At 48.7% G+C, this 17,438-nt stretch overlaps 1 protein-coding gene across 10 annotated transcripts in view; it reads left to right on the forward strand.

Annotated features, from left to right (window-relative positions):
* Nucleotides 1-2,051: 2,051 nt before the first annotated feature.
* The window catches only part of CUX1 (cut like homeobox 1), a gene marked incomplete at both ends in the record, with an annotated part of 307,656 nt that continues 292,269 nt past the window's right edge, over nucleotides 2,052-17,438 (forward strand). For 8 of the 10 annotated variants that reach the window (XM_080941110.1, XM_080941102.1, XM_080941104.1 and 5 more), the window contains one exon: nucleotides 2,052-2,161. In XM_080941110.1, the coding sequence (XP_080797236.1) occupies nucleotides 2,099-2,161 (63 nt within the window). Of the gene's footprint in view, nucleotides 2,162-3,629; nucleotides 3,948-17,438 lie in introns of those variants that run through there. The other 2 variants (XM_080941101.1, XM_080941103.1) reach the window with 1 other exon arrangement.

Here is a 17,438-nt window from a genome sequence, read left to right on the forward strand (position 1 = left end):
TCGACAGGATAATTAGATTGAGAACATCTGTGGTAAATCCATACCATTTCCCTGACCGTTTCCCCCAGGAGAGGAAATTTGCTTTTTTTAATGCTCCCGCACATTTTGTCTAGCCACCTTTAGGTCAATTTTTGTCATTCTTGCCGGCCACCGCACAAGCGTAGATGATCTTTAAAATGCCAGACAGGGAAAACCGGCTAAGATCTAAGAGGCTTTAGGTGGCAAAAGAATTGCTTCCCGCCTGGATCCCGGTCAGGGCGTGGCCAAGTGCGCGGAGTTGGGGTGGGTACGTTCGCTGGGAGCAGGGGTGCTGGTGGGGGACCCCGAGGACCCGAGTGTCGGGGAGCCGCTGCCCTCTACTGGGCGGTGCGAACGAAGCTGCAGCGCGGCCGCCCGCGCATTCCGGCTCCGGCGCCGCTTGCGGCCACCCGAGGTCCGCAGCGTCCCGCCTGGCGCCGCGTCACCGCATCCAGACTAGAGGTTGGCTCTGTGCCTCCTGACGCCCGCGAGCTCCCAGGCACCTGCTTCGGGTGGCTCCTGCCCCTCAAAAGGCTGCGACTTGGGAAGCAACCGGGTCCCGACCGCTTCATGGACACAGAGGGTGTAGTTGCAAGAGCCGGGAACACTTGTATTCTTTAAATCTCCGGGGAAGGGGGTGGGGGAACTTTCCCTTCCAACTCCTTCAAAAATATCGATCTCACCGCAACCGAACAGAGCTAAACCCTCAAACTTGGCTCAGCGAGCAAATATTTCCTACTGTCATGTTTGGTGTTCCATACAGACGTTATTTACATATAATTTTCAAGATTAAGGAATTTAGGGATTTGTCTTAACTAATTACACGTTCACCGAAGTGCAGCAAAGTGAAAACACTGTGTTCCTACTGTAAACGCAAACTCTCTGGTGTGAATAAATCCATTAAAGATGACGATCCTAAAACGCACGCTTTGGGGCTAGAAGGAAAAGCAAAGAGAGCTTCCTTCCCCCACTCCCGGCTTAAATGTTAACCTTTTTTTTTTTCCAAAACTTGGGAACGAGCGCTCCGTTTCGAGTGCACAGCACGCTCTCAAACTTTCTGCCTGCAAAGACCGAGGCGCGGAGCGGTGTGAACCCCAGAGGAAGTTTCTTGGGTTGTGTCGCAGAAGCATGGTTGGGGACAGAGCTGTGCTCCAAGACTTGCCCCAGTCCTGGAGGACGCTGGAGCGGCCCTGAAGGGTGGAGAGGCCGCTGCCACTCGCGGATGTGTCCTGGTACTAGTTGGGGATTGCATCCGAGTGTGTAGGACGTGAATGGGAGCTGCGGCGGCAGCAGCCGCAGGCTCCAAGGCTTGGTGGTCAACTCCCCACCCCCCTTCTTTCACCACGACACAATTGTACTTCCTTGAATATGAAACACTGTTCCCGACCGCTGTGGTCTGGAGGTCCCCCAGCTGGAGCGCACAGGGGAGCGGAGTGAGGTCATCCGCGGCCCGGGCGCGCGGGATGGCCGGTGGGGTCTGGGCCGCCGGCTTTGCAGGTGGGCTCTGCACGCTCGGCGCGCACCGTGCAAAGGAGCGCAGCGCCCGCAACCCTGCTGTCGCAGCGCAGCCCACCGTCCCCACGTAGAGCGAGGGGGACTTTATCCCAAAGCGATGGCCACCAGCGACGGCGACCTTTCCGGGGTGGAGTGGGTTGGGGAGGGCACCCTACCCTTTAGGTGAGCTGCAGGGTCCTGAGGAGACCCTGCAGCGCCCCCTCGAGGCCGGGCCGCTGTAGGGTCGCAGCGCGGCCTGGGAGGGGGCTTGTGGCGGGGCGCGCGGGAAAAAGGGTGAGGGGTCGCGAGGGCCCCGGATGCCCGCGCTCGGGCTGTGGAGAGCGAGCGCGGCGCGCGCGCGTCAAGGCCGCCGCCGCCGCCGCGTTTCCCTCAGGCTCCGGACTCCATGGCTGAGGCGGTGGCGGCGGCGGCGGCGCCGTGAGGAAGGAGTCCGCGTCCGCGGTGGCTGAGGCGGCGGCCGGCTCCAGGCCGGGTTTTGGCGCCCGCCCGCCTGCTGCCTCCTGGCGGCTCCTGAACTCCAGCCCCCTCTCTATCAGCCTCTCACTCCGTCTCAATATGTCTCAAGATGGCGGCCAATGTGGGATCGATGTTTCAATATTGGAAGCGCTTTGATTTACAGCAGCTGCAGGTCAGGCTTCTCGGCGCTCGGCCTCGCGCCCGGGGGGTGAGGGCTGCGGGCGGTCGCGGCCTCCCTCAGGAAGGAGGGTGACACTCTGGGCTGCCAGGGCCCTGGCGGGGGTGCTGAGGCGACGGGGGAAAGCAGGAGGGGGGTGCCGGGAGAAGAGCGGGGCCGAGTCGGCGACGAGTCCCTCGGGCTCCCCGGCTCTCATTGATCACTTGGCTTGATCAGAAATTGATCCTCTTTGTTCAATTCATCGATCAGCCCAAGATGGCGCCGGAGCCGCCAGCCGCCACCAACATCTTTGCCCCCCGGTGTCTGCCCCCTTCAACCCCGGAGGGTGTCTTCCTCCCCACCATCATCGCCATCATCATCCTCTTCGTCCTCTCCGCCGCCGTCGCCGACCCGGCGCGCTGTCGTTGTCGCGGGACCCCGGTGGAAAGGAGGGGGGAGCGGCGGTCCCCCCCCACGGGGGCTCAGTGGGAACTCGCGCGCGCTAAAGAGGGGGACGCGCCACGGGGTGGCTCTGGAGGGGTGGCGGGGTTGCAAATAAGGGGAGCTGCGGGACGCTAGTCGCCCTCGCGCCAGTCACGTCCTTCCTTCCCCCCGGCTCAGCCCCAGCGTATTCCCGGGGAAAGTTTGTGGGGAGTTGCTGGTGGGGGGTGAAGCGCCTGTCTCTCTCTCTTTCCTCTGTCTCCTGGAGGAGAGAGTCGCGGACCGCCGCCGCCGCCGCCGCCACTGCCCCGCCGGCGCGGCGGAGCTGGAGCTGGTGGCGCTGTGGTGCCGCCGGCTCCGGGGGAGGGTCAGATCGGCCACCGGCGGCTGGCGGCGGCGGCGACGGCCAGGCTGGCGGGTGGCCCCTTGTCGTGGAGACGGCGGGTGGCTTGGAGCTCCAGGCTGCTCCTCGGTCCGTCCCCTTGGGCCCAGCCGCCACCATTCCTCTTTCCACTACTCCCGTAAGGGATTGTCAACCGGTGTCGACCCGGCCTGGGGACCAGCTACCCGGTGTGGCGGGTCCCTCCCCCACCCCGTTTGTTTACGTCCCGGGGCCAACCCGCAAGCCCCGCGCTCTTTTGTGTGTCTGCTGCGTGAAAGTGACTGCGGAGCTGGATCTGTCCCCCTTATTTGCGCCCGGGGACTTTCCCGGGAAAGGGTTGCGGGGGAAGCTTTGGAAGGGAAAAACTTGGCTTGCGGGGGGGACGCCGGTGGGTCTCGCAGAGTGTGGGATCGGCCCCGGAGAAGGGAGAAGGTGCGGGAGGAAGGCTGCAACTTTCCAACGAGCGCAGGCCGCTGCGTGACCCGGTCTCGGGGCACTTTTTCTCCCGGGTCACCTATCGGTGCAGACTGACTTAGCTGCGCATCTCAGGGGCTTCCAGGGCTTCCCCCTCGGTGACTGGTCGCTTGCATCACTCCAGCCCCTCACACTCTTTCGCGGAGGGGTGTGTTCTGTCCTCTCTGCAAAGGGCCCCCCGGAGCTATGGAGCGTGCGGCAGGTCCGCTCCAAGCTGCCTTCTCCAACCCGGTTCTCGAAAGCAAAGCCCCGGGGGCCCCGCTGGACTGTAAGGAGACTGATTGTGGTTCCCCATCGCCTCGAGGGGATGGGATTGGGGCTTCCCAATCCGCGGCGGAGCTGCCTGCGTGCCCAGAGGATACTATTCTGCCTGCCACCCCTCATCGGAACCAGCTGCTCGCCCTCGGGGTCCTCCCTGCTAGTGCTAGCTCCGCGTTCGCGGCGCCTGGACAGCCCCGGGATTCTGCCAGGTGGATGTTGTGCGTAGCCGGAGCCAAGTTGAAGGTGAGCGGCAAATGAGCCCTCAGAGCTTTGATCACTGGGGACACCAGAGTAAGGGGACAGTCTTGTGGTCCATAGAGGCAGCCTTGCACTCGTGTGTGTGTGTGTGTGTGTGTGTGTGTGTGTGTGCGCGCGCGCGTGTGTGTGCGTGCGTGCGCGCGTGATGTTCCATAACATCTCGAGGGGACTGCCTTTGCTCCCAACTCTAAAGTGTGCTTGAACATGAACTTGAGTGAACTTTTCTAACCCGGAGGATTGGTGATCGTTATTAACCCACAGCACCCTTAGGAGTCTGAAACAAACAAACTCCACATGTAGGCCTGTAGATAACGAAGCCGATTGGATTAAAACGTCTATAAGTGGAGTGAAACAACTTTAACTGCTTGCTCTTTCTGCCCTTGACTACGTGAGGACGATAAGGCAGACTCATACTCGTTATGAAATTTCCTCCCATTTCTCTTAACTAGGAAGACTATGTGAAATATGTATTTCTGATAAGATTAAAGCTTAAAGAAGTTTGAGTATTTATTGACTAAAATGGATTACTTCACCGTCTATTGTGTAAATTAGATTCCTGAATGTAATGAACACAGAGGGATGGCATTTTTTGATTAATTGGTCTACCCTATTTTAGTAGAAATAGCTCTCTTTTACCATAATTTAATTCCTGTGCTTACTGTAAAACCCGTTGTGGAATTTTAAGAAATAAACCTTAAATATCACCCCCCTCATGTGACATTCTAGTTTAATATCAGTACCGTTCTTTTATTAAGCATTCCCAAAGAAGTCCAGAAAAATGATTTTGAGAATTATTAGATTTTATGAACTCGGTGTATATTAGTATCCCCCCCCCTGCCTACCCCACTAATGGATTAGTGTTCCTGGGGATCTTGAGGACATTTAAACAAATGGCTTTATTGAACTTTCCCTTATGGTTGACGTGAATGAACTTTATGCTGACCTTAAAGAAATAACAAACAAAAACATTTTGCTTAAGCTCTGTTCTTCTTAAGGAGCCTATTGCCTTTTGATAGATAATGGTTTGGCCTTAGGTGGTTTCAGCTGCTTCCCTGGATGGCAAGTTTGAAGGCTTTACTTGAACTTGGAATACCAAAGGGCAAGTATAAGTCTGGGCTGCTCTTTTCTCTGGAAATGGGTCCAGGGATTTTGAGTTGGTATCTGGTTGAGGTTCCTCTGTTCTCACCGATGGTCTCAGTAAGGAGCGGTAGGACCCTGCTGCACTCTGGGAAGGCCATGTTCTTAGTCCCTTGTTTCTTGGGTCTTAAGACAACCTGGGAACTTGGAATGGATGTCTGGCCCCATTCTGAAATCTGGCCTGTTTCCTTTCTCATCCCCAACCAAGGTTTGTCCTGCAAAAAGTTAAGAGTGCCCTAGTGTTGCTAAGACTAGTTGAACAAGTTTTGATCCTGTCCCAGACTTGTAAAAACCAACTTTTTTTTTTCCAAAAAGAGAAACACCATTGTATAAATTTATCTCTAAATACATGTTTGAAAAGAGGTATATTTAACTCTTAGAACTTGTTTTTGGGTTAGTGGAGCTCTGACTTTTGGGGGATGGGGCCTGCCTGTGGCTGTATCCCTTTGGAGTCCTTTCACTGTAGTGTGACCTGTTCTTTCTGAGAATCCCCTGCAAACGTGAATTTCCAGAATGTTTTCTCCTCAAGTTAAAAAGCAAACTCAGTTTTTGCTGTGAGTCTGTTTTCTGGTTGCTTCTTCCCCTCCACTTCTGGGCACGCTCACATTGGTGTTTGTAGCCCAACACTGCTTCTTGTAATAAGTATATAATTTCAATTAAAAGATCCCATTTAGTGCCTTTGATAGGACAATGAACAAGCAAATGATGCAGGGCCCATTTCTGTTTTTTTTTTTTTTAATATAGGTGTCTTAAGAGTCTGGGTGTGGGAAGGGTTATTATCAGTTGCTCAAAGCTTTTGCCTGGGTGAAACCCTTTTCTTTTCTTTTCTTTTTTTTGAAAGGCACAAGTCAGTGCAAGGATAAAATAAATGCAGTAGCTCTTGATGGGGTTGGGTGCGTGGAAGCTGTTTGGCCTGTCTTCCATCGGCGGCACCTCAGGTCTACGTTGGAAGGAGGGACAACAGCTGTCTACCCAAGAATTATTCTCTTCTGGTCCTTCTAGCTGCCCTGCAGTCTGGGCAGCCCCGATGAGCCCAAGAGGTTTAAGTTTTAAAGTCCCTTCTCAGTTGATAGACAAGGAAAAGCTACCAGTAGTCAGGAGCTTTCCACGGATGGTCAGGGCTTCTCCTGAGGTTGTAGAAAAACAAGGCCAGAGATAGAAGTCCTATGTCTCCATTCCACAGTGGGGCAAAAGAAGGATAGATTTGTTAGGGGAACATTTGTTTTTTTTTTTTTTTTTTTTTGGAGAAGTTTAATCACACGGAAAAACCTTTCAGAGACAGGCTCCATTCTTGCTCTTGGTTTCTTTTATAGTTTACAAAAATTTTATGTATCTTGCTGGACCATAACACTAATGCCTGGTCAAAGCTACCGTAGTAAGTTATTCTGATATACAGGATTGTAAGTGACTATAGGGATTATTTTAAATTTTTAAAGTATAGTTGCCCTTCCCAAGGAAAGTCTGATTTTTATTAGTCATTGTCAGCAGCAGAAATGTGTCTACCTCGTCCGTTTGTTTTGTCTGAAGCTCTGGGTTATTGCTGCCGCAGAGAGATAGTTTTGGTTTCAGTTGAAATTCCCTTGCCTCTGATTGTTTAAACCAGACCCTTAATCTTATTTTAACATATTTTAACTGTTCAGAAAAACCTGGAAGACTTGTTTTGTGTAAGTAGCAAGCGAACGTAGTTTAAACACTCCAGCAATCCTGGTATCTAATTGGAAACAGGTGGGACTCTTGGACTCTAGCACAGGAATCTGACCGTAGCCAAGTGAGGGACACTTACTGCTGGTGGTTATTCATTTTTGTTGGTGATATTTGAAGAGAGGCTTACCCCATATTATTCTTCACCAGGACATCCTAGTCATGTCTGAGAGAAAAAGAGTTTTAGAGGCTATAATTGATCACTCTTTTGTTTTGTTTTTCGGAGACAGAGTCTCTTTCCATAGCCCTGGCTGTCCTGGAACTCAAGAGATATGCCTGCCTTAGCTTACTGGAGTGGTGGGGTTAAAGAAGGCATACATCACTACTTTTTTTTTTTTTTTTTTTTTTTTTTTTTTTAATGGGAGAATAGGTTTATTTTATGATAGCCTAATGGTGATTTAAGTTCAGTGACAAGTTACTTTGCCTAAAGATCCTACACACACTGATGGAATCTTTCACGGAAAGTCTGAAGAAAATGAACTTGGTCTGGGGTTCATTTCACAACCACATCAGTGCCATAGTCTGGAGAATTGTTTGACAGTTTTCTTTTAAGTTGTTGAGGGTGTGCTCCTGAAAGCCACTTGGTGGCCTTGACCTGTTCCAAGTCAGGTTTTCCTGTGTGTGGAATTACTGGATTTTTTTCTAAGGGTCATTTGGAGTTGTTGGTCTCGATCATGTGTTGGCTTTTTTTAGTTGCACTGAGCCCTTACTTGCACTTTTTAAATTATTTATTAATTTAATGTTAGGCTCTCTATAGTGCAAGCTGGCCTTAAACACAGCAATCCTCCTGCCTCGTCCCCACTTCCCAATGCTATCATTATAGACACAGACCACTGTACTTAGCTCTGTCTCTCTTTTTGACCTGAGTTCTGAGAAAGTTGGTGAGGAGAGCATTGCTTGGCAGGGAAGGGTCATCTCTGTAGGAAGGAACCTGGGATTGACAGAACCTGTGTTGTTGGCCTCTGGTGCTGTACCCAGAATGCTTCTGAGTCCCTAAAAAGTGCTATGTACACCATTCAAATTAAATGATACAGTTAAAAAAATACGAGGGTAAACATGGGACCTCTTCAACTTTTAAGGTAATGCCTGGAATGGTTGTACACACACCTTTTATCTGGCACTGGGCACAGAGTTTGTGTCCAGCCCAGTCTACACAGTGAGCTCCAGTGAGACCGTGTCTGAAAAACAGACAAATGGAATTTTTTAGGGCTGTGGGTGGTGGGTAGATCGATTGCCTAGCATATGAAAATCAAAAAGTTCCATCCCAGCCCCGAAGAAGTTATAGTAAATGAGAGATGTCAGTTTCTTCATTTTCATCTGATTTTTTTCCCTCCCTTACTGTTGGAGGCCGCAAGCATTTGGCAGGAGTTTTGTGTTTAATAGAGCCTTGGGCCATGGGAAATGGGGTAATAGAACACAGGGTGTGGGGGGTGTCTTTCTACAAGAGGAAAGGTAATCAGACCGAAGGCTACTGGGAAGACACCCTGCAGAACAAGGAAGCAACAGCCACACAGGAGACTCACTCTGAGGAAAATTGACTAGGTCCTGCTTCCTTCCACTAGAGCGTCCTTGAAGCAGAGCCGGGAAGCACACCTTTCTAAGACACCCAAGTCTGCAGCCTTCGTTCACCCGTGTTTGAAATCAAGGATGCTTTCAAGTATTTGATTTATGCAGTTAATGCTGGAGGAAATTACTAGAGCTTAAGCTCCGAACTGCCAAGTAGCTGGTTCTTCACGTTACCTTGAGCGACACTACTGTTGTAGTGCTTGCTCAATAAGGAAATGCAGTTAACATAGTAAAAAGTTGCCTATGGTTGCTTGCAAGGCATTCTGAGTTTGGTTGAAGGAGAAACAAATGGACAACAAATTAGTCTTTTTTTAATCTAATATTACAGAAAGATGATCAGTAGAATGCTGTTTTGTACTGTCATTAAAATGGGTGTTGACAGCTTTTTTTTTTTTTTTTTTTTTTAAGATGGAAGAGACTCTCAGATCTATCCAACCGGCATGTAAACAACTAAAGGCAGGGCTTAGGATGTACCGAAGTTGGTTGGAATGCCTGTTACCTCACCAGGCGCTACATACCACACCCAGCACCTTGATGCTCACTCCCATACTGGAGAGGTGGATGAGGGATGGTCGGAAGTTCAGGGTTGTCCTTGAATACATAGAGTTTGGGTGCAGCCTGGGCTAAGTGAGGCCCTGACTGAAAAAGTAAAACATACACCAAAGCTGCAGCTTCTTCCTGCTGCCCTCCTGGAAGCAAGGTAGTGTTCTCTCAATTGGGTCTTTCTCCCTAATAAATTGTGACTTTTGTTTTCTAACATAATTTGGTGTTTTAAAGATTCCAAGCCACGTGAACTCATTTTAAGTGCTATTACTAGATTGTTCTCTTGGACCTCCGAGTACTTTGGTTTATCGCCATGTTTACTCTGTTAAAAACGATTTGATGAAAGTTCGTAGAATGGGGCTGGGGAGATGGCTCCGTGAGTAAGAGCCCTTGCAGTGAACAGGGCATGGGGAGCACGCCTGGGACTCCAGGTTATGGGAGAGGAGACAGACTGATCCCAGAGTTTCCTAGTGAACCCAGACAAAAGAGTTTCCGGTTTTGTGAGAGACCTGTCTCAAAAACAAGTTGGAGGGGAGAGAGGAAGATACCTGCTTTCCCCCTCTGGTCTCTTCACTGAGTGCTTGTATACATAGGTGCTCATACAACATAACACCACACACACATACGCACGCACACGAATTTTACCTTTTTTTTTTCTTTAAGTTAGCAAATGATACAGAAGGAAACTATTATTTGCATTTATTTGTTGTACAAGTGCTGAAAGGCAAGGCTAGAGGACAACTTGGGAGCGGGGCTTTTCCTTCCACCACGAGGTTCCCAGAGATGGCGCTCAGGTGGTCAGGTTTGGTGGCATGTGCCTTTATTGGCTGAGCCATCTTTTTGAGCCTGGAAGGCAAACTTGATTTTCAAGAGCCAGGAGGTGCAAACCTCAGCAAGGCCTGGGGACTGATGGGTAAGGAAGGGCTACTGTGGAGCCGCCCTTAGCCTTTCCAAAGCAGCCCCAAGCTCTGTCACCTTTGCCTGTCATTTCTTGCTCTGCTCCTGCCCTGCCAGGCCCGTCATCTTGTCATCTTCAGTGTTATGGCAACTGTGTGTGTGTGCGTGTGTGTGTGTGTGTGTGTATATGTGTTTTAAACTAAGTATTTGTGGTACTTCTTTATTTTGAGATTTTTATAAGGTAAGATGTAAATAAAAATTTAAATTCCTACTTGAGGAGATTGACATTACAACTTTTTCCTTTTAATTGAGGTTTGGAAAGAATTTTGTCCCCCCCCCTGGAGATGGCCACATTCTTTTGCTCTGATCACCGTTTTCTTGCATCATTCCATAAGGCTGGACAGATACTGGTGAAACAAATACATTTTAAAAATTTTAAAGTATTTTCTATTATTAAATGTGTGAAGTGTGTATGTATGTGAGTGTGTATGTGCGTGCATGAGCGAGTGTGCCTACATGTAGGTTAGAGGAAAACTTTCTGGTGTCAGTTTTCTTTTAATGGGGTGCTAGGGATCAAACTAAGGTTTTCAAGCTTATGTGACAAATGCTTTTCACCCCCTAAGCCGTTTTGCTGGCCCAATCTATTTATTTGTTTTTTTTTTTAATGTTTTAATTCTCCTATTTCAGCTTCTTCAACACATCCTGCCAGGGTGTGCGGTCATAACCAGCCATTTTATGTTTTGAGACAGGATTTCAGGCTGGCCTGGAATTGGCTATATAGCTAAGAATGCCTTTGAACTCCTGATCTTCCTGCTTCTTTCCAAGGAGTGATTACAGGGGAGTACCTCAACTCTAGCCTGTGCTCTTTCCTTTCTGTTTCCCCCACACTGGTTTGCCTAGAACTTGAACTGCCATGATTCCATGCTATATTGCTCTGGACTGCCTTCACTAAGAGCAGCCCCTGGTACTCAGACCTTTTCAATGGAAACAAAACAAAGCTATGTATCCCAGCACACAGACATTAAATTCTGAACAGAGCTGTAGTTACGTTTTGTGAGGCTTTGGAGAAAATGGTGGCAATCAAGGCTGTGGGAGCCTTCACTCATGCCAGTGTCAGGACGCTCATGGACTGACTGGCTTGCCGATTTCAGTTTTACCTCAGTTTCTTGCTTTCGCAACAGCCCGTGCTCTCATATCTTCCAGCCAAGTGGGAGACAGGTTCAATTTGGGATCATGTTTCTGCTTAGAGGAGGCAAGTGTGAGAATCCTGAAGTCAGACAGGAAGAGGCTGTTGTTAGATGCCTCTTCCAAGTGATGAGGTCCACCACAACCTTTGCAGTGAGCACAGGGGACCCATGGGGTGTTCAGGTGCTTTATCTGGCTCTACCATGCTACAGTGTCACCTGAAGCTGGTCGTTCTAGAGGGAAGGAATTGCCTTTCTTTTCTACCCTTGTCCACTATTGTCTTCAACCCTGGCATCTATGGTTTGTCAGCACAAAGTGGGATTGGAAAAGGAAGAATATTACCAGTTATGGTTGAAGGTCATTGTCAGGGTGTTAGAAGTGGCTTGCAGTTGTTTTGCATGGCTTTGTGTTGGTATGCAATTATGCTGTCATCCCATAATTTGATGATACTTTAATGAAATCTTTGTGTGTGCATGCACACATACAACACACACACACACACACACACACACACACACACACACACACGTACAGGGTTTGGGGGTTGTTTATTGCTGGTGAGATCTTCTTGTCTTTTCTAACACATACGACTTAAGTTTAAGTTTGTAATCTTTGCTGTTTCAAAATTATCCATTTGAAACAGGTTGAAATCCATGGTAGTCGGCTGCCAGACGAATCTTCTCAAACCATTGATTTTGTTATGTTGTGCCTGTCTGTAAACACCCACAGCAAGCTTACTCTGGCATGGAATAGAGACCACATTCCCTGGGCTGTTAGACAGAACTTCTGATAGATGTCTGTCTTCACTGCATCCAAACCTTTCATTCCAGTAGAAGCAAACCCAGAATCTTGCTGGTTAGTGGACGTTTCCCTGTGAAGCTCCCACTGGACATCCATCTGAGGCCTTCAGCTTGATTGCATGCATTCCTTCCCTCCTGGAGGAGTGGCAGACTCCCTCTGGGAGGAAGAAGACTGGCAAGGAGGAGGCTTTGACAGTGTGCCTGGGGCTGCAGCAGGCAAAGAAGGCCAAGTTTGGGGGGTGGGCAGGAGCTTCCTAGGAAACAGTATTGGTAGCTGGGGGTGGGGGGGGGCCTCTTCCAAATGCTGTCTTCTTCCTTCAGTGTATCTGGTGGCTGCTGGGGCAGCATCCAGCCATCCTGTCTGGCACCTGCTGTCCACTTTCGGTTCTACAGTATTATCTGTCATAGTCTTTCCTAGGGCTGTGCACAACTGGAAAGTGTTGCCTGAGGGCTGTTGCCTCTCAGGGTTTAGCTTTTCAGTGCTCTGCTGGGGATACCCAAGTAGTTAATTTTAGAATGCAAAGCTGATTTTTTTACCCCTTTGGTGCTAGGGATTGAACCCTGGGCCTTGCCCATGCTAGGCTAATACGACTATAAAACTACATTCCAACTGAGATCTGGTTCTTAATATCATGTAAGTTAGGACAGTTCTATTAAAATGACTATACTTGGAAACCAACTGAAGGAATATGTTTGATTTGTATTCTTATTTATTAAATTCCTTCTTTGTACATGTTGGTTCCAATCCATGTGGTGCACCCCCCCCCCCAAACTCCCATACTGGGGATGGAACTTATGACCTCATTCGTAGTAGGCAAGCGCTACCAACTGAGCTGTGTCCTCAGCTCCCTAAAAATCTACTTAAAAAATGAAGTTGGATAGAACAGTTTTATACTGGAGATTTGTTATCAAGGCTACGTGCAGCCTGAGAGGGAGGTGCCTCTTTCACTTGCCATCTAGTTGTTAGAACCAAGCAAATGTCAAAGCAAGCCTGGAGCCAGAAGTGCTCAGGTCTGGGTGTCTGGGCCAGAGGAATGTGTTGCACCAGCCTATTCCCCAGAAGCTCTTGTGGGCCTGGCACCCGGCCAGCCCTGGTTCAGAGCAGCGGTCTTCATAGTCCACACTTTCTCTATTTTTTTCTTTACCCCAAGAAAGCACTACCTAGGATATTTCTGTGCTGGTGACATCATTGTCTGGCTGTATAAGCAAACATTTGCATGGATCTGTGGAAGCAAGGGTAGTAGGTGGGATTTGAGAAGAGCAGGATGGTCCAGGGGGTGTGGACTTCTGCTTTAGGGACAGTGGAAGGAGTGGACCAGCAAAAGGAAGAGGTTTTGTTCCTTTTGGGATTTCAGGAGTTGGTTGGATGTCTGGGCAAAAGATTGGTGCTGTGTACAGAGATGGATTGAGACCCAGAGTTTGGAGCCTACGGTAGATTTTTTTGGGGACTTTGATGAATGCTTGAGAATTCTGCAAAGTTGTGGGCCAGGAATACAGTTCAGCCTAGACCTTTTGCCTAGCATGTGGGAGGCCCAGGGGTTTGTTCAATCCCTAGTACCAAGGACACAGTGACAGAAAAACTGAGAGATTTGGGAAGAGAGAGACAGAGACCACAAGAGAGAGCAATCTAAGAACAATCTATTTTTGTTGGAGATGGAGTGGATAAAAGTTTCTTTACTTGCAGACCCCAGTTTAGCTTGGATTTGGTATACCTGTGCCCCTTTCTTTAACTTTCCCAGCTCTGGATCTAGGGGCTCCCATGTCAGGTGAAAGGAATGAGAGGGAAGGGACAGGCTGCTCACAGGATGGAATTTATAAACTGTAGCCAGCATATGTCTGCTGGTGACAGGGCAGGGAGTTTATTTTTTCCCACTGCCAGCTCTCATTTCCTGGGCACTGAGCACTAGTGAGCGGGTCATGGCCTAGACCCTTGGTTTGTTCCATGGTATCTATACACAGCTCTGTGGAGAATGTACAAATCCCACGGTGTAGGGAGAGATACTCCTTCCAGTGGGCTGCCTTAGAAGAGTTCTGGGTTGTCTGGTTTACTAAGTAGCTGGAGAGTGAAGTAGGGCCTGTTTGGGTAGCCCTACAGGGAGTGCTCTGTGGAACCTTGTTTTCCCTTGTCCTGAGACTGATCCCACCCTCAAGTAGACTTATTATTCAGTGACCTTCCTAGTCTGCATACTTTCTGCTTCCTTGTTAGCTGGAAGTACTATCCAAGTTACTGCACTCTTGCATGCAAACTTCATCGATGCCTGGGGCTGAAAGAAGCCATGTTTCCTAACTCACTAGTCCCATGTCCTCATCCAAGTGTATCTGCATGTAACATGTATACATACAGCTATGTTGGATGAGTTTTGGGAGAGACCTTCACTGCGGAGCATCTAGGTGTTGGGAAGGAATTTTGCTATTTGTACTGTGAATGTTTGACCTTGTGCTGGCCAGGGCCATCTCTTTCCCAGACCCTGGAAGTCAAGCTGATGGAGTACCTGCTGTGGTGGCAGAGCCACTTAAGTCCTCACATAGCCTCAGGACAGCACTGCTTCAAGGGATCTGTGTTTAGCTTGAGGAAGGGATGGTGTCCTGTTGTGGATATTCAGTGACTTTCTGAGAGCATCCTAGTCCCAGTGACACTCTATACTGAGCTTTTGGATGACCAGATTCAGAATATTATTAGTACAGCTTTGAGTGCCAGATGTACTTGATATTATTTATATTTGCTTCTTTTGTGTGCAGATGTGTATAGGAGAGTGCACCAGGCATACATAACATGTAGTGGTAAGAGGACAACTTTTGGAAGTTGGTTCTTTTGTTCTGCTATTTGGGTTCCAGGAATTGAACTATGCTTGTCATACTTGGCAGCAAGCACCTTTACCTGGTGATCCATCTTGCAGACTTTGATTGGGGCTGTGATGACAATGGTTTGTTATGAAATGATGAAGTTAAAAAACAAATATAACAAAAATATGCAAAAATGGGCATTGATTTGGAAATAATGTAGTGTATTTTCCACAGGTTGCTTGGGCTGTCCCTACTTGTGTGTGTGCACACGCACTCTCATGTGTGCTGGTGTGTATGCACATATGTGCAGCTAACTGTGGAAACTAAATTACAGTTTTGGCTTTCATGTCTTAGATTTTGTCTGATGTTTGTTTTTGTTTTTTGAGACACGGTTTCTCTGTATAGTCCTTACTGGTTGCCCTTGAACTCATTCTGTAGACCAGGCTAGCCTCAAACTCAGAGACCCATCTGTTTCTGCCTCTGGAATGCTTGGGATTAAAGGTGTGTGTCACCACACCTTGGTTTCTGAGACAAGAACTCTCACTGGTTAGAGCTCACTAAAGCAAGCTTGCTGGCCAGGGGCCTCAGAGTTCCTCCTGTCTTCATCTCTCCAGCACTGGATTCTAGGTGTGCTCCACTCACATGGCTTTTTATGTGGGTTCTGGGGATCAGGCTTGGGCTCTCATGTTTGGATAGTGAGCACTTTCCCAACTGACCCATCTGTGCAGCCTTCTGTTAACTTTTTGAGTGTGCCTCATGGTGTCTGGCTACCTCAGATCTTTTACAACATAAAGTAAGCCCCTGTTCTGCTTTTGGAGAGATCTCAAGGCAGAGTATATCTGTGCATCAGGCTGAAGGACAGGTACTTCTGAGGAATGTGCCCTGCTTCTTCAACCACTTGCTTAGTCAGCATTCAGAACTTCCTGCTTCTGTGCTAGGCTGGGCTATGTTCCGGAACCATAAGGAATTGCTGCTACTCAGGAACCTACATTCTTGTAGGTAAGACAGGAAACAGGTGAAAAACTGAATTGCAGCGTATGGGCACCTGGGGTTCTAGGGACAAATGAAGCAGGGCCTGTAGTACAGCCCCATGAGGACATTTCTGTTTTCCAAGACTTGGAGAAACTGATTTCTAAATTGAAGACAGATAATTGAAAGTTTAGATTTGCATTGCAAAATATTCTTCCTGAAACTTCAGATGAAGGATGGACCACAGCAAAAATAGATGGGCAGCAAGAAATTGAAGTGGGATGTTGTGTGTGGTGATGCTGTACTACTCAGGAGATAATGGGAAGGGCCAGGCCAGTGCCCATCCCAGATTGAATGTACCCAGATTTGCCATTTGGGGCGAGACCAGGACAGAAATGGGGCAGAGTGTCTTTTTACTAGGATGCTATTTGGGCCTAAAAAACCGAGGGTGAGGAATGGTATCTATGAGAGAGACCACATGTCCTCAGAGGGAATGGTCTTTAGTGTCACATTGGTACTGAGCATCCAGCAGGCCTGTGTCCAGAGTGTTTGGGGTACAGGTTATTAGTTCTTTCAGAGATGGGTCTTGATGATACCCAACTGGCTGCTACAGACTTATTCAAAACAGGTGTGGGATGGGCTCTGCTTCAGCCTTGGCTGTGAGTCAGACATGCGGGGAGTCAGCCTGGAGTTTCTTTCATTCATCCCTATTTGCTTTTTGTTGGTAATCCTGTGTAATTCCCTGGTTTCATGATGTAATTCTAATGGAATTAAACTTGAACACTTCAAAAATTATGTAATTAATTGTGTTCAGCTTCAATTACAGTGACTAATTATAATGATACCTGGTGGCAAGTCAGGTACATACTGGTGGGGGGTTTGTGCCTGCTAGGTATCAGGACAGACACTGACTGGCAGGCATTGCAGCATCGGCAGCCCAGGGCTGCCTGGCTGGTTATGGCTTCTCGGGCTCCTCCTTGGGATAGCCTCACTGGTGGGCATGCAGAGAGGGAGGTGATGACAGGCCCAGATGGGAAAGGCTGTTTTAGGATGGGGTTGATATAAAGGACTACAGCTCCGAAAGCAAGTGGCAGGGTGACCTAGGAAGCTAAGGCCATGTTCAGGGATTCTGTTTGCCTGGAGAATAAGGGTGGGTGCATGCAAGTGCACTTGAAGATTCCAGAATTGAGAAAGTAACTAAAGGAGGAGGAGACAGCATGAGAGTTACCTTGGCATGAGGGAAAGAAGACAGAAATCAAGTGTAAAAATAACGTGTCCCTGTGGTACCGTTTGCAGGACAAGGTACAGGCCTTAGGGTATAGAAACAGAACTGTTAGCCCCCACAACACAGCTCTGAGTCTCATGGGTTGAATTATTGCCTGGAGCTCACAAAGGTTCCATCCCCAGCACCACATAAATGCGTGTGATGGTGTGTGCCTTTAAGCCTAGCTCTAGGGAGAAAAGAATCGGAGAAGTTCAAGGAAACAAGCCTGCCCTTTAAAAAAGTTTTGCTTTATGTGAGAAAAAGTGTCTCTTTCTTGCTAAGGTCTCTTCACACTAATTGACTCCCTGCTAAAGCCAGGCATTTGGCCTGTCCCTCTGATAGGAGGCACAGAATTGTCCCTGAAGGGGCATGCTGTATTTGTGGAAGACCCAGCAGCCTCCTTGCTCTGCTGCTTGCTTGATGAGTGAATTTACTACCACCTTCTTCCTGGAAGTGTCTGAAGTTGACTCTACACACAGCATCTAGGTGGCCCTTAGTGCCTGGTGCAGTGTTTTTGAGAACTGCTTCCTGCTTAGGGGCTTAGGGCATCTTAGAAGATTCTTTAAAGCTGCACTAGACAGGCAGTCTCACCTGCAGCCCAGTGTTCTGCTGTGGGCCCTATTCCACATG

The sequence above is a fragment of the Micromys minutus genome (genome assembly GCF_963924665.1).
Source record: "Micromys minutus genome assembly, chromosome: 29".
NCBI classification, from domain to species: domain Eukaryota; kingdom Metazoa; phylum Chordata; class Mammalia; order Rodentia; family Muridae; genus Micromys; species Micromys minutus.